Consider the following 24,067-nt stretch of genomic DNA (forward strand, 5'->3'; position numbering starts at 1 on the left):
TTACCGCACATCTCAGTACACATGTTCAACACTTGGTCATACAGGATCTCTGGTCATGAGAATATTTCATAAAAATTATGTTAAAAGAGTTATTTAATACAGTACTGCTTTTTTTAAAAGCTACTGAAATAATTATTTCTAACAGAAGACTGAAAATTTTTATCTAGATGACCAGATGGTCCTCCTTTCTAGTGGAATCTGGACTTTAAAACCTGCTTATTAGATGGAAAACCCACAAATTTAAAATATAAAATAATTTATAGGCTTTCTTTTCCCAAATTAACCTAGTGTTTAAAATATACTGGCTGGTTATTTTCTCTAAAACGTTATTTAAATTTGAATGCTCCCTCTCAGGAGTTTTAAAACATATCATCACTTGTGGCCATAATTTAAACAAAATTATTACTTTTTGATCCATTATGATATGCTCCTTCCCCCTCTAAATTAATCAACACAGTATTATAATGTGAATTCTCTTCTTTTTGCAGATACTTTAAAAGAAGTAAAACTTTAATTTTCTCTGTAGAATAAACACACTTCTGTGCAAAGTGGTATACTTACCTCTCAAGCTTTTTCTCTATTATAGGTACATCTAATCCCATGGCTTGCTTGGTGATCTGCAGCATCTCCGCAATGCACTGAAGGGTATCTGAAACCCAAATGTAATTGCTTGCCACTTTAGCAAAAACATTTAAAAACTAGCAGTTCTAACTCAGAACTCAAAATGGGATTTTTAATCTTATGATAAAAGCTTGTTATAATTTACAAAAACATACTACTTCACTCCCCTAATTCAAAATGTTCTAAAATGTTAACAGAAAACTAAATGAACAACAAAAGAACCAAATCAATTGGAATTAAAAGTTTATTCGGAAACTCTAATCTGTCCAAACACTGTGCCAGATGCTGAGACAACAGGCATGAACAAGACAGGCGTTGTTCCTGACTATTACCCATGAGATGCGTATATAGTACAAAAAGCCATCACACTCAAATGCCCAAGCACACTGAGAATTCCCATAATATATTTCCTTGCCCAAACTATCTAATCAATTTGCGTCCCTGCACTGCCGGGAACAAAGTTGCTATTTCAAGATCTCAAATCACAAAGGTATTTTTCCTGATCACTCACTTGTATAATGGTATGTGCGGTCCCGAGCTGCACTTGGGCTTATAAAAGCAGATAAGCTGTAACTGAATACTTTCACCTCTCTTACCTTTCCCATCCTCTTCTGGGTTGCGCATTACAGCTCTCAGTGTGTGGAAATAGCCACTTGCTTCTTTATATCTGTAGTGCAGTCGCATGCAGGAGAACTTTGGCTTACCAAAAAGAGTGGGTTCAGGACCTAATGACCCAAATGAATATATGTTAATCTTTCACATAACATTATCTTTCTTCTGTATCTTCAAAATACTGAGATTTTGATATTATCCAAAATACTTCAAAATACTGATGATTGATTCATCAATCATTTAGCACTTTTTTTCATCCGAATAAGCACACACGCTTATGATGACTTGGTCTAATAAGACTATAAATAAAAATTCTTCCGTCTCAAATATTTAAACTTTCTAGACTCCAGGCTTAATCTTCACAGGACAAGTAATGAAAGAAACAATTAATGACTATATCCACCACTCATCTCTAAAATATAGAAGGGAATCTTAAGAAATGGACTACTTAGACTACTCCTTTCTGATTCCAGTAAGATGTTATTATACCAGTTGCTTAAATAACAACCCACTCTTGGAAGAAACAGTATTTGCTTTCTAGGACCTGGTTAGTATCTTAAAAATTTACCTATTTCTATTTTTTCCAGGTCTTCAAGACTTAGTCGTTGATACTGGTTTACTTTGTCAACTTCATCATCATAACTAGACAAAGGGAAAGGGGGTAAGAAGAGGATTAAAATCAAAAGCATATTTGGCTGGTCAGCTGAGGCATAATAGCAAGAACCATTATGCAGGGAAAGTCTTCCACAACACAATACATTCTGGGGTAAAGAGTTAAATATTTTAAAAACTAGATGAAATTTTATATATATATATATAGTTCAATAGCTAAATGAAAATCAGTTTATAGATCTTACACTAAAGGAAATTACAAAGGAAAATTAAATTCAGTTTTACAAAAGCTCTTAGAAAAACTAAACCAACAAGCCTAAAACTTAACCTAAAAGGAAAGCAAAATACATACTGAAGCTACGTATTCCTGATTTGGCAGATAAATCTGATATCCAAAATAAAAAATGATCAATGCCAATAGGCACCTTTTGGCCAAGGACTGAAAAATGACAGTTCATACCAGACCAAAAAGAAAGTGACTGTGTATTTGAAAAAAATAATTCTGGTTAAGGCTATGAGGAAGTTCTTGCATTTATGCTAGTAGCATTGTTAACTGGGTGTCATTTCTAAGGCATAAAAAGTCGTAATTCATCATATCCTTATAATCAGAGAAGTGCATGTGTACACATACACAATTATCTGCACACAGCTGTCTCATTCCTCATAGCAAAAAAGATACAAGTATGTTAAAGCCTAACAATGGGGAAACATTAACTATGGTATTGTAATAAAAAATCATGGTATATGGTCAATTACAATAAAAATATGTAGAATACATCATAACATGAGATCTACAGGAGATACTATCAAATACTCGAACACTATTATAAAAATACAGATTATAAATAACACTAAAATCACATCTTCAAATTGATAAAAGAGTGATGTAACAATTATGTAAGATAAAGGGGTTCAGTGAAATTTCTTGAAATATATAGCAAAACTAGATTCTTAACTTTTGTGTTACAGAATCTAAAAAGGATATTTACTCACATTAAAAGAGTAAAAGCTTTAAATCAATAAGCAACTTACTAGGCCACGTAGTATGCAGAGTTAGAAAGCAGTAACAGCACATCCACATCTCTGTGAGTAGCATCAATGAGGCTAAACAAACATGACACAAGGAATTAAATATTTTCATTTTCATCTACATTTTTTCTATAGCAGATCCCCTTATGATAAAAGATTGGTGGGGGCTAGGGTGGGGAGAAAAAATCAAGTAATCAATGAGTCCTACTTCTGAAGTTAAATGTACACAGTCTATCCATTTGGAGATTTAAAGACACAAAACCAAACCAGGAACACAGGAAGGTGGGGTAGGAGGAAAGGACTGGAGCTGAGGAGCAGCCAAGGAGAAGGGAGGGTTCAGGGAAAATAGGATAATGGCACATGGGGAGGAGAGGGAACTGCATGATGGTGGAGGGGGGTAAGGATTGTAAAGAAAGAAAAATAGCAGGCTGAGAAAAGAAATTACCTAGATCATCTCACATGACCTAATCTTCAAGTTACACTGCACGTTTACCGTATGTTTATACTCATGCAGAATGTATCCTTTGAAAGACTTATGTAAATATAACATTTATGTGCAAAAATGGAACCAAGCCCAAACTATTTTGCTTTTTCTTTAAACTACAGATTAATTTACACAGCTTTTAGAGAATGAATAAACCTTTCCTTATTCTAAGTCCACTTTGCTGTATTTTATCTCCACTCTAAAGTCAAGTATCAGTGTAAGGGTTAGAAACCGAGTACTGATGAACCATTAAACCAAATACTTTTTTTAAAAAGGTCAACTTATGAAATCCAAAAATACTCAACAGGTAGCATGGGCAGAATCTGAACTCAACCTTTTAATCAAATATTCATCGACTATTAAAACAGCTTTCCAATCAAAAGATGAAAATTAATCTGCACACTTATATTGGTTCTCAAAATTCCACTGATGGAGTAGATATTTCTATCTTAGAATAGAAATACCTTAGAATTTCACAGCTATTGGCAAAAACTGACCAAATGCTACTGAAAAACAAATGGAAAACAATAGGGGGAAAAATGACTAGTAGATGGGATTTAAGTAAAGTCACGTACATAATCTGCCTAAGAATGAGGTCATTGTTTAACAGGTACTGCAGAGAAAATTTCACCAAGATCTTAAATTGCAGTATTTTACATCAGGGGCGTCTTGTTGCACCATAACTGGAACAATTTTAATCTAAAATAACAAACTGACCTCAATTTTCACCAAAAACATGCCCCCAAATACAACTAATTAGATTGAAGAAATCAGAACCCAATTAATACACAGATTGATCCAAAATACGAGCAATAACTAACCAACCAACCAACTGGAAAGAGAAAACCATCTATTCTACAATCTTGGCAGCCTCACCGAGATAACGTAGACGAACACCGTAACATACGATTTAGTTTTGCGCATTGGAGCTTACCTGCGCTCTTACAACTGTCGCTTGAGCCAAGCCATAAAAATCACGTCACGACACGTAGTTTAATATGAAAAAAATTTCTACACCTACTAAGTAGTGCTACTTTATCATAGCTTCTATTTTGACACGAATATTTACATTGGTCAAACACGATCTCAAGTCAAAAGCATTACGTCTAGAAAGAAAAAGCACTTGGCACGTCACAGGCAATGGAGAAAGAAGTCAGCCCTCCCCCCACCCGCAGTTTTACTTAAGTATTAGCTGCAGTGAATACTTAATTTCCCTCCCCACCACCCTCTGCCCCACTTAAACAGAAATAAACAAAACCTAACCCCCATTTAAAAAAAAAAAAACCACACAGACGAAAGAAAACCCCTTTTGGTGCACCCCTGCCCTCGGCTGCAGCTCGGAGGGAAGGGCTGCGCTACTCGTTTTTCTCTTCCCGCCAGTCAGGCATGCCCTCCTTCCACACGATGAACACAAACACCGCCAGCACCACATGCAGCCCCACCACCGCGACAATGGTGGCGTAAAAGCCACTGTCATCGGGGGACATTAACAGGAGGCTTTGGAAGAGCAGCAATTTGCAGGAAAAATACAACCCCACAGGAACTTTAACCATCAGTCCTGCAAAAAGGAGAAAAATCTTGAAAGTGGTCGCCAGGCTGCCGCCTTCGGGCTTGGGCTCGGCCGCGTTGCCGGCGGCATTGCCTGTGGCATTCGCCTGCCGCTGAGCGGTTGGAGGAGGCCGGTGAGAGCGCGGCATCTGGTCGGTCAGTCAGTCCGTCAGTCCGTCCGTCAAGTAGTCGAAGCTCAGTCAGAGCCACCTGTGCCAGACCTCACGCCTGCAGCCACTGCGGCAACTGCAGCGCGGCCGCGCCAAGTCCCGCCCCCAAACACTGCGCACTTCCGCCGCCCACGCTCGCCGCGGTGCGCGCCCAGTGCGCAGGCGCAGCCCGTCCAGCACCGCCTACGTCCAGAGGAGGGTGCGGCCCCTGAGCCCCGAGGGAAGCTGAGGTAGGCTCGGGCCCCCGCCGGGGTCTGGGGAGAGTGCATGCTAAAACACCTTGGTGAAGAGCCGTCCCTCCTGCCCAGAGAGCCACTGGCGGGGGCCTGCGGCACGGTGACTAAGCGCCTCCCCGCACTGCCGCGCGCCTCGTGAGTCCACTAGTACGAGTACCAGTAGTCAGCTGCTCTCGGTGTAAGAAAAAGCGAGAACGAGTTGGACCAAATAAAGAGTGGGCAGATGCTGAAGGGCACCTGGACGGTCCCCCGATTTCCTGTCACGTTAAATATTCCTCCTTCAGCCACAAGTGCACCACCCAGCGCTTATGGGCTGTCACTCGAGTCAGCTCTCCCTGCGGCAGCAGTGGCCACGGGACAACCAGGAGGTCTGATCTGTGTACGCCAGCGGCTGTCTGCGGGGAATTAACTGAGCTGTGCTCGGGGGTTTAACATAAAAAGGCCCGAGGGTGGGCTCCAGGTGGCTGGACAGTTCCAACTGGAGCCCTGGGAGATAAAGGAAAAGGGAAGGGCAGCCATTCTTGCTGCCTGCGCAGGACCAAGCATTTGAAAACGGCTTGCCGTAACTTTTTCTGCCATATGTTTAAAATTAAACAGGACCATAACTGCAGTGAAGTCAGTGAGGTGCTGGTTTCTGGCACAAAATTTATGGGGGTGCCAAAAAAAAAACCTGACATCAACGAAAGTTTTTAATGCATTATTTTTAAAAAATCAAAATTAATGCAAACATACGATGATAAACAAAACATCCGACATTTCAAATAAAGATAGGATCCGACTCTGCAACCTGTCCAACCCTGTCTCGCTTGCCTCACCCTAATCCCAGCTCCGTTCCTATAAAGTTTTATTGACAAAAACATGTGGCCCAACTCAACAACAACAAAACAACCCAGTTTTTTAAATGAGCAAAGGATTTGAATAGACATTTTTCTAAGGAAGACATACAAATATCCAACAAACCCAAGAAAAAATCTTCAACATCAATTGTCATGAGGGAAATGCAAATCAAAACCGCAATGTGACAGTACTTCACATCCACTAGGATGACTACAATTAAAAAAAAAAAAAAAACATGGGGGAAAAAAGGAAAAAAAAAAAGTGTGGGTGAGGACATGGAAAAACTGGAACCCTTCCACATTACTGGTGGAAATGTAAACTGGTGCAGCCACCAAAGAAAATAGTTTGGTGGTGTCTTAAAAGTTAAGCATAGTAGCCTGGCCATCTCCTCTCCTAGGTATATATCCCAAAGAAAAACAGGTGTTCAAGCAAAAACTTGTTTATAAGTATTCACAACATCACTGTTTGCAACAGAAGAGCCATAAGGTGGAAACATAAATGCCCAAAAGAAGAGTAAAAAAAGAAAACATGGTCTATCCATACAATGAAATACTATTCAGCCATGAAAAGGAATGAAGTTTTGCTACATGGCACAACACCCATGAACCATGAAACATGCTAAGTGAAGGAAGCCAGTCACAAAGGCCACATATTGATGATTACGTTTATATGAAGTGTCCAGAATTCACATATCCAGAAAGATAAAAGTAGATTAGTGGTTGCTTAGGGGATGAGGGTTGGGATGGAGTACAAGGATTCTCTTTGTGGTGATAAAAATGTTCTAAAACTGACCAAAATGATGGTCTTACAATACTGAGCATATTCTAAAGACCACCCAATTATATACTTAAAATGGATGAAATGTATGCTATATGAATTACATCTCAATATAGGTATTTTGGGGCTTTCTGGGTGGCAGCAGTGGTAAAGAACCCCCTGCCACTGCAGGAGACATAAGAGACACGAGTTCAATCCCTGGGTCAGGAAGATCCCCTGGAGGAGGACATGGCAAGCCACCCTAGTATTCTTGCCTGGAGAATCCCATGGACAGAGGAGCCTGGCAAGCTACAGTCCACGGGGTCGCAGTGTCAGACATGACTGAAGCAACGTCACACACACACGTTTTTAAAAAGTATACATGCAGCTGGAGGCAGACAGGTGCAAACTGCTGCACCCCCAAGCCTGAGGGACTGAGGCCACCACATGCTGTCCAGGATCTGAGCCTGCAAAGCCACTCCCAGAGCTACTCTTGCTGTCCTCAACTAGGGGCCACCTGTTCTGGGTCTACATCTCTGTCTCAGTAGACAGACTATTCAAAGGCTCTCTAGCAACCTCAGATAGCCCAAGGGCAGGTTTCCAAACATCTCCCTTCAAGAGAAAAGGAAAACTATCCACCATCTAGAAAATCTTTAAGCCTTGCAAATGATAAATACCAGTAGCAAATTTAAAGAAATTTTAGCAGTAATAGAAAGGATGATAACCACAAAGTATCTCTCATAAGAAGGACAGTTCTTAAAGAACTGTCTAATCATGATGGCAATATAGGGACTTCCCTGGTGGTCTAGTGGTTACAAATCCACTTTGCTCTATGGAGAATATGGGTTTGATCCCTGGTCAGGCAACTAAGCCCTCACTCTACAACTAGGGAGTCCACGTGCTACAACAAAAGCTCCCATGTGACATGAAGAACCCATGCGTGGCAACTAAAGCCCAAGGCAGCCTAATAAATATCCGACAACAACAAAAAAGATGGAGACATATAGTTAACTTTGGAAATTCAAATGGGCAGAAAACCTCATCTCTTTAAGAGTCCAAAAATTGCATCCATACATACAGTGAGAGTGAAAGTGAAGTCGCTCAGTCATGTCTGACTCTTTGCGACCCGTGGACTGTAGCCCACCAAACTCCTCCGTCCATGGGATTCTCCAGGCAAGACTACTGGAGTGGGTTGCCATTTCCTTCTCCAGGGGCTCTTCCCGACCCAGGGATTGAACCCAGGTCTCTCACATTTGAGGCAGACGCTTTAACCTCTGAGCCACAGTACTGACTATCAAAGCGAAATAATCCATGAACTTGAAGGCATGGAAGGACTCCTTATGAACCTACAGTCAGTATCATTTTTTATTCATTATCGTATATGTAAATACTCCCTTGCATTCCATTGTTCTTGCAAGCTTGTTTTATGTCCCTTTTATTAAAAAACATACAAAATGTAAAAAAAAAGATAAAATCTAAATAGACTCTTTTACTCTCAAAGCTTGGCTTAGAATTTTCTGAAGTATTTCTGATTCATAATATTGAAAATTATAATTTTAGATTTTAGCCTGAAAGCAAGCAATCTGGTGGATAAATTTGGATCCTGCCATTCAGCTGATATTTTAAAGAACCACTTGAAAGTGGATGGTTTTTGTTTTAAAAAGAATGTAGAGTATTAGTTGGCCTATTCATTTTATGAAAGACCAGGACCACTTAACAACCCATCAAAGTAACGAGCATCATTAAACCTCCTGGTGCACGCGGTTCTGTGCATTAACACAATAAACCTAGCTTCTGGGGCATGAGCTGGGGCTGGGGGCAGGGGAGGACCCATGAAACAAGCTTTGAATTTTAGTTTCACAATTTGGGTTTTTAAAAAATCAGATATTACATTATCCTATTTTACCTCATTACTGAGTTTTTTCGTGCCCCTTTAATTTTACAGCTGAAGTTGAGTGCCTTGTCAGCTTGCCTTAGTACCAGCCATGTATTTGACAACTGCCATGCACTTTGCATCCATGCCCACAGCCTAATGGACAACTGCTAGCAATAATTAGCACAGCTTAACATCCAAAATTTAAGCACATTAGTCACCAGGACACAACTCCAACTTACCTGGGGTCACAGTCAATAAGGGCCCAGCCACCATGGAACTTTTCATTATCAGGCAGCAGTAACTTCATGTAACTCTGTAAGAGCTGGCTAATTAGTTCCTGGTGGCTTCTCTGATTTTCCTTATGCAAAGCTTCATGCTCTTTTTCCTTGGTAAATATGGAATAAAGATCTTCTGTCACTGGAATGCCTTGCATCAAATCTAGAGTAGAAAGTATTGATATCTATCATCTTCTTGGTTTACTAATACATTTTTCAAAAGCGAAAGTGAATACAAGACCTAAAACAAGATTCTCATTTTAAAAAACAGGCATAAATCTTTGTGACCTTGGACTAGGCATAGGGGTTTTTTTCCCTTATGAAACTAAAGTCACAAGCAACAAAAAGACAAACTGGACACCATCAAAATTAGAAACTTTTGTGTTTCAAAGGAAAATGCCATGAAAGTTAAAAGGCAACCCACAGAGTAGAAGTGAGTATTTAAAAATCATCTATAAGGGAACTGTATCCAAGAATATGTAAAGAATTCCTGAAAGTGAAAGTTAGTTGCAGTCATGTCTGACTCTTTGCAATCCCAGGGACTGTAGCTCATCAGGCTCCTCTGTTTATGGGATTCTCCAGGCAAGAAAACTGGAGTGGGTTGCCATTTTCTTCCCGACCCAGGGATCGAACCCAGGTCTCTTGCATTGCAGGCAGATTCTTTACCAACTGAGCTACTAGGAAAGCCTTACAACTCAATAATAAAAGAATTATTACTAATTATTATCAATAATAAAAGAATTCCTACAACTCAATAATAAAAAGACAAGCCAATTTTAAATTGAGCAAAGGAACTGAATAGAATAGACGTTAACTGAATAGTTAACGTCTTCCTGGTGTAGGATACAGCTCAAGGCTTATTAACAAAATCATTGTAATCCCACTCCTTACACGCGTTTGGGACAAGCCAATTTTAAATTGAGCAAAGGAACTGAATAGAATAGACGTTAACTGAATAGTTAACGTCCTCCTGGTGTAGGATACAGCTCAAGGCTTATTAACAAAATCATTGTAATCCCACTCCTTACACGCGTTTGGGACAGTAAGACTTCTGGGAGAGAACTGCCAACCACTGGCCTTTTATGGAGAAGCAGTGAGCCCAGACTGCTACTAGCCCGTCTCTCTCAAACTTGGAAGAGATTTAGCTTCAGGTTAGGATGAAGCTGATATTTTTCATGGTCAAAATGAGAAAGGAACAGAATCTGGGTCCTCAGTGACCTAACTGAATTGCTAGAAAAAAATGTATTAGTTTCTCCTTTAAAAAACTGCTAAAATCCAATTTTCCTATCAGTACATACCATATCTGTGGCAAATGAACCAAACTTAATTACATCAGACTTCTCAAATTCCTAAATTGCCTATGTGTGGGCCCTACTGTTTCATATATAATAAATAATTAGGTTAAAAAATAGGATTTTAAAAATATTCCTAGAGACCATATGTCAAGCTATTATTTTTGGTTCTAATCCAGAATACTCTACATTTACTTTAATCCTAAAAGGTAATACTTTCATGGAAATTAAAGTCACACTAAAAAAAAATATGCTGTGGCATGAATTCCACTGGGCAATTCACCCTCCATTTTTTCTCTTAAATAATGATAAGAATTGGTTAGGATAGTCTGATATCCTAACACCCTGTTAAATCATGCTTATAAGGAAGGATAGTGTATTTGTCCACAGCAAGAACACATGATAAACATCAGACAAAGAAAGAAAATCATTTTGTTTTATCTCTCAGGCTTGAGTAATAGGAAAACAGAATATTGAGTTTTTACTTGATGAGGTTTTAGGGCACCATATTCCATAATCCAGGAGCCTCAACCTTGCCTTCTGTTACATGAATAACAAACTGACAAATATGTAAGGAAATGAGCAGTTTCTTTTGCCACTCCAGCCTAAAAAATCTGTCCAGATTCTAATCTTGTAAAAATTTGATTTATCGGGTAAGATGTTCAATGGAGAAACCCAAGTGTATTATAAAACATATGGATTACGTTAATGAAGTTGGTTACTGTAAAATGTTAGTCACAGAAAGTATAACAAATTTTAAAGAAAGACAGTTGTGTTCCTTACCTATAACAGCTTGCCTGTAAGCATCCTTAAATCGATTCAGGTAATACCTATTTGCTGAGTTAACACCATCTTTCATAACTCCTGCTAACTTCCTTTCTCCTGTCCTTGTAAAGTCACCCTGTCAAGAAAAAAGTCACTTTGACAATTTATGCAAACACAAAAATGTTCTTGAAGTCAATGTGGGCTTTTGATACTGCAATTCTACAGGCTTTTACAATTTCCAAATAATGTAATTAAAATATCTACTAGTATTGGACTCAGATCCAAGCATGTCAAATAACTAAACACGCTACTGGTGTTATCCACCTTCACAGTTAGATGGTGCTTTAAGGTAAAGCCATTCTTGGCAGTCTGTAGAATATCTAGAACTTATAGGTCAAAACTTATATATAACAAAACAAAAAGATTTTCAAGCCTTCAACTGGTATGATATTCAAAACACACAAATATCTGATGTGGAAAATGTGGACAGTTCCCTAAAGCGTATTACAACCGTATTTAACCTGTGTATGTGGTTGTGTGTATATACAGACAGAGCAAAGGTTTCCATACCTTGCTGCACATTACAATCCCTGTAGAATGATCCAATGAAGATTTAATTGTTTTGTTTCTCTTGGTTTTCACAACAAAGATGTCAGAGCAAGTCCCTAGAGAGGTAGGGAAAGCACAGTCTCTTTTTTCCCCCATCCCAACCCCACTATTTCCATTCAAGGCAATCTTAGAAATAGGCCCTGTCCTAAAATTGACAATTTAGGAAGAACATGTTGCCAATTAGTTAGGTCATTCACAGAAAATATTAATTTAGCAATAGGAATCTATTATGGAAAAGAGAGACATGAATGCTGCATCCAAAGAATTTTAATATCAAAGGAAAAAAGTATTCCTCTTTGTCCAGGTTTGTATAATTAAAAAGTACCCCTGCATAAGTTTAAGGTGTACAATATGATATTTTGTGTGTGTATATAGTATTGTTAATTATAGTCACCATGCTGTACTTTAGATCCCCAGAACTTATAAGGGAAAGTTTGTACTCTGACCAGTCTCTCCCCATTTACCCCATCCTCTGGTAACCATCAATCGCAGTGTTTCTGTGAGTCTGACTTTTTAAAATTCCACACACAAGTGAGATCATGCATTCTGTTTGCTTATTTTGGCTGTGCTGTGTCTTCGCCGCTGTGCGCAGGCTTTCTTTAGTTTCTGTGCACAGGCTTCTCTTGTAGAGCATGGGCTCTAGGGGCCAGTGTCAGTAGTTGACGCACTCGGGCTTAGATGCTTCATGGCCTGTGGGATTTTCCCGGACCAAGAACTGAACCCGTGTCCCCTGCACTGACTGGCAGGCAGATTCTTAACCACTGGACCACCAGGGAAGTTCAGAGATCCTGCATTACTGACTTGTCTTTCTGTTTGTCTGATTTCACTTTTTCACTTAACATAATACCCTCAAGATTCATCCATGTTGCTAAAAATGTCAGGATTTCCTTCTTTTAAATAAATAAACTATTTACTTATTTATTTTTGGCTGCGCTAGGTCTACACTGCTGTGTGCAGGCTTCCCGTTGCAGTGGCTTCTCTTGTTGTGGAGCATGGGCTCTAGGCACCTGGGCTTCGGTAGATGCGATTCACAGGCTCTACCGAGTGGGCTCTGGAGTTGTGGCAAACGGGCTTGGTTCCTCTTTGGCATGTGGGATCTTCTTGGACCAGGATCAAACTTGTATGCTTTGCACTGGCAAGCAGATTCCCTACCACTGGACCACCAGAGAAATCCCAGGACTTTCTTCCTTTTATGGCTGAATATTCGATTTTATATATATATGTATATATATATATATATATATGTATATAAAATTGTGTATGGCTGCTTCCCTTGTCAACATATTCTTTAGCCATTCATTCAGCATCAGATGCGTAGGTTCTTCCCGGATCTTGACTACTGTGAATAGTGCTACAGTGAACACAAGAGTACAGGTATTTCTTCCAGATACTGATGTCATTTTCTCTGGATATATATTTATAAAATAGGGTTGCTGGATTGTATGGTAGTTCCATTTTTAATGTTTTGAGGAATTTCCCATAATGGCTATGCCAATTCACATTCCCATCAACAATGTACAGGGGTGAGCTTTTCTGCCAACCTTGTTATCTCTTGCCTTTTAGATAACAGCCATCCCAACAGGCGACAGCTCATTGTGGTTTTGATTTGCATTTCCCTGAGGATTACTGACACTGAGCACCTTTTTATGTACCTGCTGGCCATTTGTATATCTTCTTTGGAAAAATGTTCAAATCCTTTGCCCATTTTAAAATCAGTTTTGTTTTGTTTTGTTTTTGCTATTGAGTGGCATTACTTCTTTACATATGTTGGATATTAACCCTTTCTCAGACATATGGTTTGCAAATATTTTCTCCCGTTCCATGAGTTGTCTTTTCATTCTGTTGATTACTTATTTTGCTATGCAAAACATTTTTTGTTTGATGTTGTCCCACTTATTTATTTTTTACTTTTCTTCTTGTGCTTTTGGTGTCAGTCAAAAAAATTATTGCTAAAACCAATGTCATGAAATGTTTCCCTATGTTTTCTTGAAGGAGTAAAGTTTCAGGTCTTATATTTAAGTCTTTAACCTATTTCAATTCAATTTTCATGAATGGTGTCCAGTTTAATTATTTTGCATGTAAATATTTTAGTTTCACAACACCATTTAGTGAAGAGACTATCATTTCCCTATTGACTATTCTTGACTCCCTTGTCAAACTATTAGTTGACTGTATACATGTGGGTTTATTTCTGGGCTCTTAGTTCTATTCCATTGGTCTTTGTGCCTGTTTTTATGCCAGTACCATACTGTGTTGATTACTACAACTCTGCAATATAGTTTGAAATCTGAAGTAGGATGCATCCAGTTTTGTTCTTTCTCAAGATTGCTTTGGCTGTTAGGGGTCTCATGTGTTTCCAAATGAATTTTAGGACTGTTTTTTCTATTCTAGTAGAAAATGCCAATGGAATTTTGATAGAGATTACACTGAATCTGAAGATGGCTTTGGGTAATATTTTAATACTAATTTTTCTAAGCCATAAACCTGTGCTATCTTCCACTTATTTGTTCTTTCAATTTCTTTTATCAATGTCTTAGTTTTTAGTGTACAGATTTCTTACCTTCCTGTTTAAATTTATTCCTTAGTATTTTACTATTTTTGATGCTATTATAAATGGGATTGTTTTATTTCTTTTTTAGATAATCCCTATTAGTATATGCTGCTGCTGCTGTTGCTGCTAAGTCACTTCAGTTGTGTCCGACTCTGTGCGACCCCATAGACGGCAGCCCACCAGGCTCCCCCGTCCCTGGGATTCTCCAGGCAAGAACACTGGAGTGGGTTGCTATTTCCTCCTCCAATGCATGAAAGTGAAAAGTGAAAGTGAAGTCGCTCAGTCGTGTCTGACTAGTAGTGACCCCATGGACTGCAGCCTACCAGGCTCCTCTGTCCATGGGATTTTCCAGGCAAGAGTACTGGAAAATTATATTAGTATATTTTTCTATATTAGTATATAGAAATAACCAATTTTCATAGGTTGATATTGTATCCTGCACCCTCACTGAATTAATTTATTAGTTCTAACAGTTTTCTGGTGGAGTCTTTAGGATTTTATTCAGGATTTGTTATGACAAATATTCTGGGGTGAACTATTTACCTTGAAGAAAAATAACTATACACCTAATTTAAACTAATTCAACCACTTCCTATTGCCAAGAGAGGGAGTATCTAGTAACCAGTGACTGAATTTTACATTTATATTAAATTCTGTGAAGATCAGCTTGGTAGGATCCTCAAAAGACTTTATGTAAAATAATCACAAAAAGATAATAAAACATTTCTTCACCATTTACTGTGTGTCAGGGAACGATCTAAGATCTAACGTATTAGCTCATATAATCCCACACCACTTTTTTTGAAGTGAGCCTAGAATTATTCCTGTTTTATAAATGTAGAGACAGACACAGAGAATTTAAGTGACTTGCCCACAGTCACAGAGCTAGTAAGAGGCAGGGCTGGGATTCAAACTTAGAGGAGGCAAATTATACTAGGGATCCAAATCCCACCAACTGACACATTTTATTTTGTCTGTATAAAGTTTTAAAAACCAACTATTACATATAAAATTCTAGATTTCCAAACTCCCTTGAAAACTGAGAGCTCTGGCAACCCTGGGCCTCTAGCCCCATTAGAAGTAGCAGAACAGCACCTTCCTGAGTGAGTCAGCATATGCTCTTTCTCAGGTACACATTGCCTATCTCTCCTTTTAAGCTAATGAGTGGCCAGTTCAAGTCACACGACTTGGCACCTGCAGGAATTTGGAAGTGTGACCCCTGCCTTACCCAAACATTCCAGAGTCAACTACATAGACCTACCACCCACATGCTTTTCTCTCAAAAGCCAAGTTGGTTTTAAACCACACTCTGTGTCCCACAGAATGACCCACAGATGCTGGCTACAGATACTTACCTTCAGAGCAGCTGTCCCAGCATACTGTCTGCTAATGGAGTCACCATTGTTGGCCCACATTATCTGATAAATCCGATTGCATTTCACTGGTAATGGCTGCTCTGGGGGCATCACACCTAATTTTTTCAGCTAAAATGAATGCATTGGTAGATTAACTGCAGATAAGCCAGGAAATCATAGTATAAAACATATACTGCAGAGAAAAGGAAGCATACGCGTGTACAATTTAGGACCCTTCAAGAAATGTTTTCAGACTTTTTTAAAGTAAAGTACCACTTGAGAGACAGCTTTATGAACTGCTACATCTGAATAAACAGAATAAAACATTCATACCATCCTGGTGTCATTTTTAATGTATAGACTCATACTATTGTATCTTTCTTTTAAATGTGGCTATGAAGTGAAGCTAACTATCAAAAAAATCATTTGGATACAACAAAAACATTAATAGTAGCAGAGCAGTAAGTGCTCAGTGAAGATTAAGTCTGGCGCCATATGCTAAGAGCTTCTTAAAATAAACGATCTCATTTATTCCTCATAACAAGTCTATGCGATCAGTACCCTTTAGTACCCTCATTTTATGGATGAAATGAAAGAAGTTTGGAGAGGCTGGGTTCTTTGCATGGGGTCAACACCTAGTATGTGGTAGGGCCAGGGCTTCATCACCAAAGCCTAGCTGCTTCAGTGCAACAGTAGAAGACTTCCTCTAAGGACAGTCACAAGGTTCTATCAGGGAAACAAAACAAACCACCATGAGAGCAATATCAACCTTGGGAATTCATCACCCAGGTGTTGGAAGGATGAGAGATCTAAAACCAGACACAGAGGTAAGAGATGTAATAACTACAGGAAACAGATGCCACCAGGAGGGTTGGGGCACAAAGGGAAGAGGCTGGTTCTGTGATGCCAAGGACTCACAGCCCCAAAGAGGGTGCTGATGATGGGAATATAAGGCAGGTGAATAAACGTGTCCCTCTTCCCTCCTTCAGCCTCATAGTCTTCCTTGAAAGCCCCTACTGGCAGAAGCAGGTAGTCGAGCAGAAAGGTGGTGTGCAGACCCCATGCCCCAGGAACAGGCGGGAGAGTGTGTAGTTGAGAGAAAAAAGTAAATGACTACACAGTGCCACCCACTACATTATTAAATTTTGGGCCTCACGTTTTTAAAATGAGTACTTAAGAAAACGCCACTTGATTCAACTGATTTCTAGCAAAGGTTGTACTTCCCAGGTTTTAAAGCAACAAGGATGGTTGCATGCTGTAAATGTTCTATGGCAGGAAGATTTTAGCTACTTGTTTACAAGTGAAAAAATTGGAAATGAATATTTACAATCCAGTGGACTCCAAATTACCTGTTGTTCCATGACCACTCGTGCAATGGCAGCTTGGACCACATTGGTGCGATCCAGGCAGTCCATGCAATTAACTCGAAAAATCCCTTCTTGTTTACATATTATTCCAGCTTGATCAACCCTTTTCAAAAACAGTATGGAATTACTTTACAATAGGAAAAACTTAAAAGTTCTCAAAACCCACAATTCTTTACAGTATAATGATAACAACAGCAACACTGGTTATCTATTTGCTCGGAATATCATGCGGCAGGCATTACTGAGACCTTTGTAGACATTATTGTTAATTTATACAATAACCTGACTAGGAAGATATTACCCTCATTTTGAAATAAAAAGAAAAAACTGAGACGCAGAATGACTATCCTGAATCACACAATTACTAGGCAGAGCTGACACAACCCCAGCTATTCTTATCTACACATTTAAAACCAGAAGGCACTTTAAAACAACATCCTGTTCCCTGCTTTTTGACTTCAAGCAGAAATGCATCTAAATGAGCTTGTACAGACTAATTCACTCTACCACCCAGGGTGGAATCATGAAGCTTGCCTCACTCATCTAATTCCTCTGGCCACCTGTGGCCTTAAAATCTAATCAAATGTTCTCTTCTGTTCTTTAAGCCAATTTCTCCTTCCTACTTCTCCCTCCTATAGTCTGAGAATCATCTTCTCCAGCAATTTTTAAATGTCTCAAAACTGAGACCAAATACCTCTAAGCCTTCCTTCCCATGTTAGGGACCAAGAAGAAATGTAGCGGACAAAGGATTAGAAGGAATTAAAGAACAGTAATAGAGCACTTTGCTCCATTTTGTCAGTCACCTGACACCTTCTTCCTGTTCAAAGCTAACAATGCCTAACGACTAATACTTTTGAAAAGGAGAATAGGAATCTGGAAGTGAAACAAGAAAAACAAAAAGTCTTTCCCAGCCTGCTATTATTTTAACGCTTACTGGTACTAGACAAAAAACATATGATTTGACAGACCAAGAGTTTGTCAAACTGATTTCTTATGAAATACCTACCAACACCACTTCATGTCAAGAATAATGTCATGAATGGCATCTGTTAGTGTTTGGACATTCTCAAACTTCATTCCTCGGCTAAAATATATGCCAAAAGAAAGAAAAACATCTTTAAGAATATTTTTTAAGCTTAAGATATGATATCTAAGATAGCTTGGAAAAATTAAAATTATTACTGTAAATATGAGATTAATACTATAAATTATATGGGAAATTATATAAATATTTACAAGTAATCTGCATTATGAAAGAAAATATGCTTAAGAATACACTGAAAGAGATCACAGCCGCTGGAAGCTTCTTTCCCCACCACTGTTTTCAATACTTAGGTAAATAAACCAACACTAGAGCCAGGCTTATGACAAAAGAAATCTGCTTTCAGAATACACACAAGTTAAAATTACCATCAAAATGATCGTTGTTTTCCAGATAACTAGTGAACTTATCCCAAGGGAGAGCATTATTGCTAACAGAGTATGAAGACGAGCCAGCAGGATGAGTTTTAAGTAAGGGAATGCTATTATTCCTGCCAGGCTCAAACTCAAGCAGAAAGAAAAAGCTCCATTAATTAAGTGAAGGATAAAAGGAGAAAAAGGAACTCTAAGTCTTGAAGTCATTTTGGAAAAAAAAGACTGAATATTTCAAGAAGAATTAACTTAAATTTTTAGGCAAAATAAAACCAATATGAAAATGGAACTAAGAAATGATCATCTTCTCCTTTCTAACAATGAGAACAAGATTTTCTTCCCAATAAAAAAGAGATGAAAAACTAAGGTCTCTGTGGCAGCTGCTGCTGCTGTCACTTCAGTCGTGTCCGACTCTGTGCGACCCCATAAACAGCAGCCTACCAGGCTCCTCTGTCCCTGGGATTCTCCAGGCAACAACACTGGAGTGGGTTGCCATTTCCTTCTCCAATGCATGAGAGTGAAAAGTGAAAGTGAAGTTGCTCAGTCATGTCCAACTCTTCTCGACCCCATGGACTGCAGCCCACCAGGCTCCTCCATCCATGGGATTTTCCAGGCAAGAGTACTGGAGTGGGGTGCCATTGCCTTCTCTGTGGCAGCAACTACTACAAATACTGGACCTGATCAAAACTCATCTCAGGAAGCCATCTTTTTTTTTCTCTTTCTTAAATTATGAAAGTATGATAATACATTTACAGGAGACTTGGAAAATACAGAACAAAGTTATACTATACATTACAATTCTTTTAAGTAGAAAAATTAAGATTTTTACTTGGAGTTTCAATATCAAACTCTCAAAAATTAATAGAATGAATAGACAGAAAAGTAGAAGGATACAGTTGACCTGAAAAGCACTAGGAACCAATTCAACATAATTAAGATTTATACAATTTTTCAGGAAGCCATCTTACCAGTGCTCATGGAAATCAAATGAAACATAGGTGAGGTGTGAGTTGTTAAAGAGCAACACTTGTTTCAGGTAGGCATCACCAATTATTTTCTCTCTTCCTGCCTGGTCTACCAAATTAATAATAACCTGTGAGAGTGGGGAAAAAGAAAAAGTTCAGTTAATCAGATCTGAGATTCATGATTTTCACTGAATTTATTTAGAGTTATGTTTTAGAAATATTTTGTACCCAGACTTAGAAGTTAATCCACTCAAGCATCAGTTTTTTCCCTTATAAAATTAGATTTTCATTTGTTACACTTAGGTTTATGAGAATTTACATCAATGGCAAGAATAGTTTTACACATTATACATGTGCAATCACCTATTAGAATACAAGTCGAAAGCAAGTTCCTTTATGATAGATATTTTAAATCTCTAGAATAATTTTTAACGAAATATACAAGCCCTACATGTTAGACACTATGAAACGTTGCTGAAACACAGAAAACCTGAGTAAATGGAGAGAGACACCATGGTGCTGGATGGCAAGATTCAACATTGTAAAGATGTCAGGGCTCCCCAGGTTAATCTACACACTCAACAATTCCAGTCAAAATTTGAACAGGATCTTTGTACAGACTTCACAAGTTAATTCTAAAGTTTTTCTGGGAAAGTGAATAATATGGGAAAATTTTTGAAAACCAATAAAGGACTTGTCCCACTGAAGAGCAAAACATAGGTTAAATCTAGTGATTAAAACTATGGTATGAGTGTGGAAAAATGAACAACTCAACAGAACAAGACAGATGGCCAAGACAGACCTATGAACACTGAGGAATCTAAGCTACGATGATATCATTCTCAGAGAATATGGACTATACTATACACAGACTATACTGTAGATACTATATATTACTATACTGTAATATACTATAGTTCAGTCGCTCAGTCGTGTCTGGCTCTTTGTGACCCCATGAATGACACCATGCCAGGCCTCCCTGTCCATCACCAACTCCCAGAGTTCACTCAAACTCATGTCCATCAAGTCGGTGATGCCATCCAACCATCCCATCTTCTGTCGTCCCCTTCTCCTCCTGCCCCCAATCCCTCCCAGCATTAGAGTCTTTTCCAATGAGTCAACTCTTCGCATGAGGTGGCCAAAGTACTGGAGTTTCAGCTTTAGCATCAGTCCTTCCAAAGAAATCCCAGGGCTTATCTCCTTCAGAATGGACTGGTTGGATCTCCTTCCAGGCCAAGGGACTCTCAAGAGTCTTCTCCAACACCACAGTTCAAAAGCATCAATTCTTCAGTGCTCAGCTTTCTTCACAGCCCAACTTTCACATCCATACATGACTATTGGAAAAACCATAGCCTTGACTAGACAGACCTTTGTTGGCAAAGTAATGTTTCTGCTTTTGAATATGCTATCTAGGTTGGTCATAACTTTCCTTCCAAGGAGTAAGCGTCTTTTAATTTCATGGCTACAATCACCATCTGCAGTGATTTTGGAGCCCCCCCAAAATAAAGTCTGACACTGTTTCCATAGTGGCATACTATAAATGATATTGGGATAACTGTCTGTTTACATGGCAGGGACTTAAGTTAGCCCCTTCACTATATATAAAAGAAATTCTAGATGCATTAATGATCTAGGTATTTTTCTTCAAGTTATAAAAAGACAAGAATAATGTTGGCATGATTTTTCCCATGCCAACATGGGAAAGTCACTGGACTTTCCAAGCATAATAAAAACCAGAGAGCATAAAGAAAAAGATGGACAGATGTGACAACATGAACATTTAAAACCTCTGTGTACAAATGACAGTATAAGCAAACATTAAGAAAAATAGAGGACTACCTAGGGGAATACACCTGCAATACAAAAACCATTAAAATAGAGTGCTATAAATTCAGTAAGAAAAATACAGGTAAAGGATTCAGAAGACATTCAGAAGAGAAAATAGACAAATAGCCAATATACATGAGATCTGCAACTTTGTTAATAATGATACGTAAATTTTAAAACAGAAAACCAGTTTTAGTCTACAGACAGGCAAAAACTGAATGCTAAATATGGACAGCATGGTGAATATGTGGAGAAATGGGTACCGGCTCTCGCTGCTAAGAGTATAAACTGGAATGATCTTTTTGGAAGCAACTGAGTAGTGGGTATCAACCTAAAGTTAATCTAATGTGTGATCCCTTGGACTGCAAGGAGTTCAAACCAGTCAATCATAAAGGAAATCAGTCCTGAACATTCATTAGAAGGACTGATGCTGAAGCTGAAGCTCCAATACTCTGGCTGCCTGATATGAAGAACTGACTCATTGAAAAATACCCTGATGCTGGGAAAGATTGAAGACAGGAGAAGGGGACAACAGAGGATGAGATGGTTGGATGGCATTACCAACTTGATGTACATGAGTTTGAGCAAGCTCTGGGAGTTGGTGATGGACAGGGACGCCTGGCGTGCTGCAGTCTATGAGGTCACAAAGAGGTGGACACAACTGAGCAACTGAACTGAATGTGTGATCCAGCCATATCATTTCTAGAAATTCAGTCTATAAAGCACATACATATTTCAAAACGTGTAAAAGATTTTCTCTGGGGAATTTTAGAATAGCAAGCAGAAACTATATCCTAAAGGTCCACCAGTGGAGAACTCGTTGAATAATAGCCATCAGCTACTATGTGAAAATAGTTGCAGAACAGTATTGTATATGGTATAGCTTATAGCCTTCTTTTGACTTAAATTTCGAATGCATATATATGCACGTGCCAAGATGTTTCTTTGCTGCAAATAACAAATCTCTGACTCAAATCTCAGGACAGAAGTCTGTTCTGAACCTCAGAAGTCTGGAGGCTGCATGGTTCTGGAACTGCTTTATTGAGTAGTTACCAATACCAGCTCTTTTGTTCTACCATCTTTCACATACTGATCAATCCTCAAACTAATGAACTAGCCTGGTTAAAGTTGCAGCAGTTACCAGTCAAACCCAGACACAACCACCACAGAGGGACTGTGGGTTCCTGCATTTCTTTTTATTAGAGTAGGAAATCTTGCCTGGAGCCTCCCAGCAGACTTCTCTTCACATTAGACCTCGTTGGTCAAAGTGCCAAAAACATACATTGGCCCACACCTATACCAACCACAGGCAAGAGCAACAGTATTGACACCATGACTGAGTCAGACCAACCATAGGACCACCTCCCAGGACAATTACCCAAGGGATGAGGATGGGTAAAAGGATACCCTTGGGGTACTGTTAGAGAGGAACAGGTGACTGCTAATACCTACGCCCGTAAGATTGACGTGTACAAACAGGTCGTGAAAGTCAGCAGGGAGCAGGAAGCGTGGTCAAGAGGTTATTTCTTCTACTTTCTTTACACTGGAGAAGGAAATGGCAACCCACTCCAGTACTCTTGCCTCCTCTCAGTATTACTTCAATTTTTATAACGATTAGGTGTTACCACTGTAAGTAGGTGATACTACTTATTGGCTCTGTTGAGCTTAGTCGTGTCTGACTCTTTTTAGCCCCATGGACTGTAGTCTGCCAAGCTCACCTGTCCATGGGATTTCCAGGGAAGAATACTGGAGTATGTTGCCATTTCTTTCTCCAGGGGATTTTTTGGCACTTGATTCAGGGATCAAACCCGCAGCTCTTGTGTCTCCTGCATTGGCAGGCAGGTTCTTTACCACTAGAGCCACCTGCTGCTGCTGCTAAGTCGCTTCAGTCATGTCTGACTCTGTGCAACCCCATAGACGGCAGCCCACCAGGCTCCCCCGCCCCTGGGATTCTCCAGGCAAGAACACTGGAGTGGGTTGCCATTTCCTTCTCCAATGCATGACAGTGAAAAGTGGAAGTGAAGTCGCTCAGTCGTGTCTGACTCTTAGCCACCCCATGGACTGCAGCCTACCAGGCTCCTCTGTCCATGGGATTTTCCAGGCAAGAGTACTGAGTGCGGTGCCATCGCCTTCTCCGAGAGCCACCTGGGAAGCCCACAATACTACTTCTAACTACACATACTGCAAATACATGACATTTTTTTCAGATTGTAAAAAATTCAAATGTGGATAAACGTCACATCCTTCCTGAGCACACCTAGTCCACAGCTTTCCCTGAAGGTAACTCCTGCTACAAGTTTGAAGTGTACCCTTTCAGGCCACCTAAGCACGTCCCTAAAAAAATGTGTATGCCATATGAAGGTGAGAACACACGTATATATGGAAGAGAACTGCATATGTATAAAGGCACAGTTTTGTTTTGTGGGATTTTTAAGTGGTAACATGCCATATGCTATTATATAGTTTTCCTCTCACTCCACTATATGATTTTAAGATGTTTTCACATTAGTACACACAGATGCATCTCAGCATTTTTAACTATTTGTATTCAACACTTTAGATATGCTGTACTTTATCCACTGAATGCCTAATGAACAATTAGGGTTTTTTTAATGCTGCAATAAAGGAGGTTTATACATGCCTCCTGGATTGAACACGTTTCTCTCAGGGAGATTTAAGTTTTTTGTTTAATTTGTATTAGAGTTATGGCTGCTCCACATCCTTGACAAAACTTGTATTTTCCATCTATTTTATTTCAGTCATCCTAATGTGTGAGTGGTGGTTTTAGTTTGCATTTGCCCAGTGATTAACAAAGTGGAGTACCTTGTCCTGTTTATTGTACTTGGACTGTCCTTTGTCATGAAGAA

The 24,067-nt window shown here is 39.2% G+C and overlaps 1 protein-coding gene across 4 annotated transcripts in view; it reads right to left on the minus strand.

Moving 5' to 3' along the window:
• Positions 1-24,067, minus strand: part of INPP5F (inositol polyphosphate-5-phosphatase F) — a 92,119-nt gene that overhangs the window by 3,324 nt on the left and 64,728 nt on the right. For all 4 annotated transcript variants that reach the window (XM_018041501.1, XM_018041503.1, XM_005698544.3 and 1 more), the window contains 10 exons: positions 19,377-19,501; positions 18,002-18,079; positions 16,978-17,098; positions 15,629-15,757; positions 11,132-11,249; positions 9,021-9,219; positions 2,878-2,949; positions 1,802-1,875; positions 1,218-1,346; positions 562-649 (listed from right to left, as the gene is read on the minus strand). In XM_018041501.1, the coding sequence (XP_017896990.1) occupies positions 562-649; positions 1,218-1,346; positions 1,802-1,875; positions 2,878-2,949; positions 9,021-9,219; positions 11,132-11,249; positions 15,629-15,757; positions 16,978-17,098; positions 18,002-18,079; positions 19,377-19,501 (1,133 nt within the window). The remainder of the gene's footprint in view (positions 1-561; positions 650-1,217; positions 1,347-1,801; positions 1,876-2,877; positions 2,950-9,020; positions 9,220-11,131; positions 11,250-15,628; positions 15,758-16,977; positions 17,099-18,001; positions 18,080-19,376; positions 19,502-24,067) is intronic.

Source organism: Capra hircus, chromosome 26 (genome assembly GCF_001704415.2).
Source record: "Capra hircus breed San Clemente chromosome 26, ASM170441v1, whole genome shotgun sequence".
In the NCBI taxonomy this organism is placed as follows: domain Eukaryota; kingdom Metazoa; phylum Chordata; class Mammalia; order Artiodactyla; family Bovidae; genus Capra; species Capra hircus.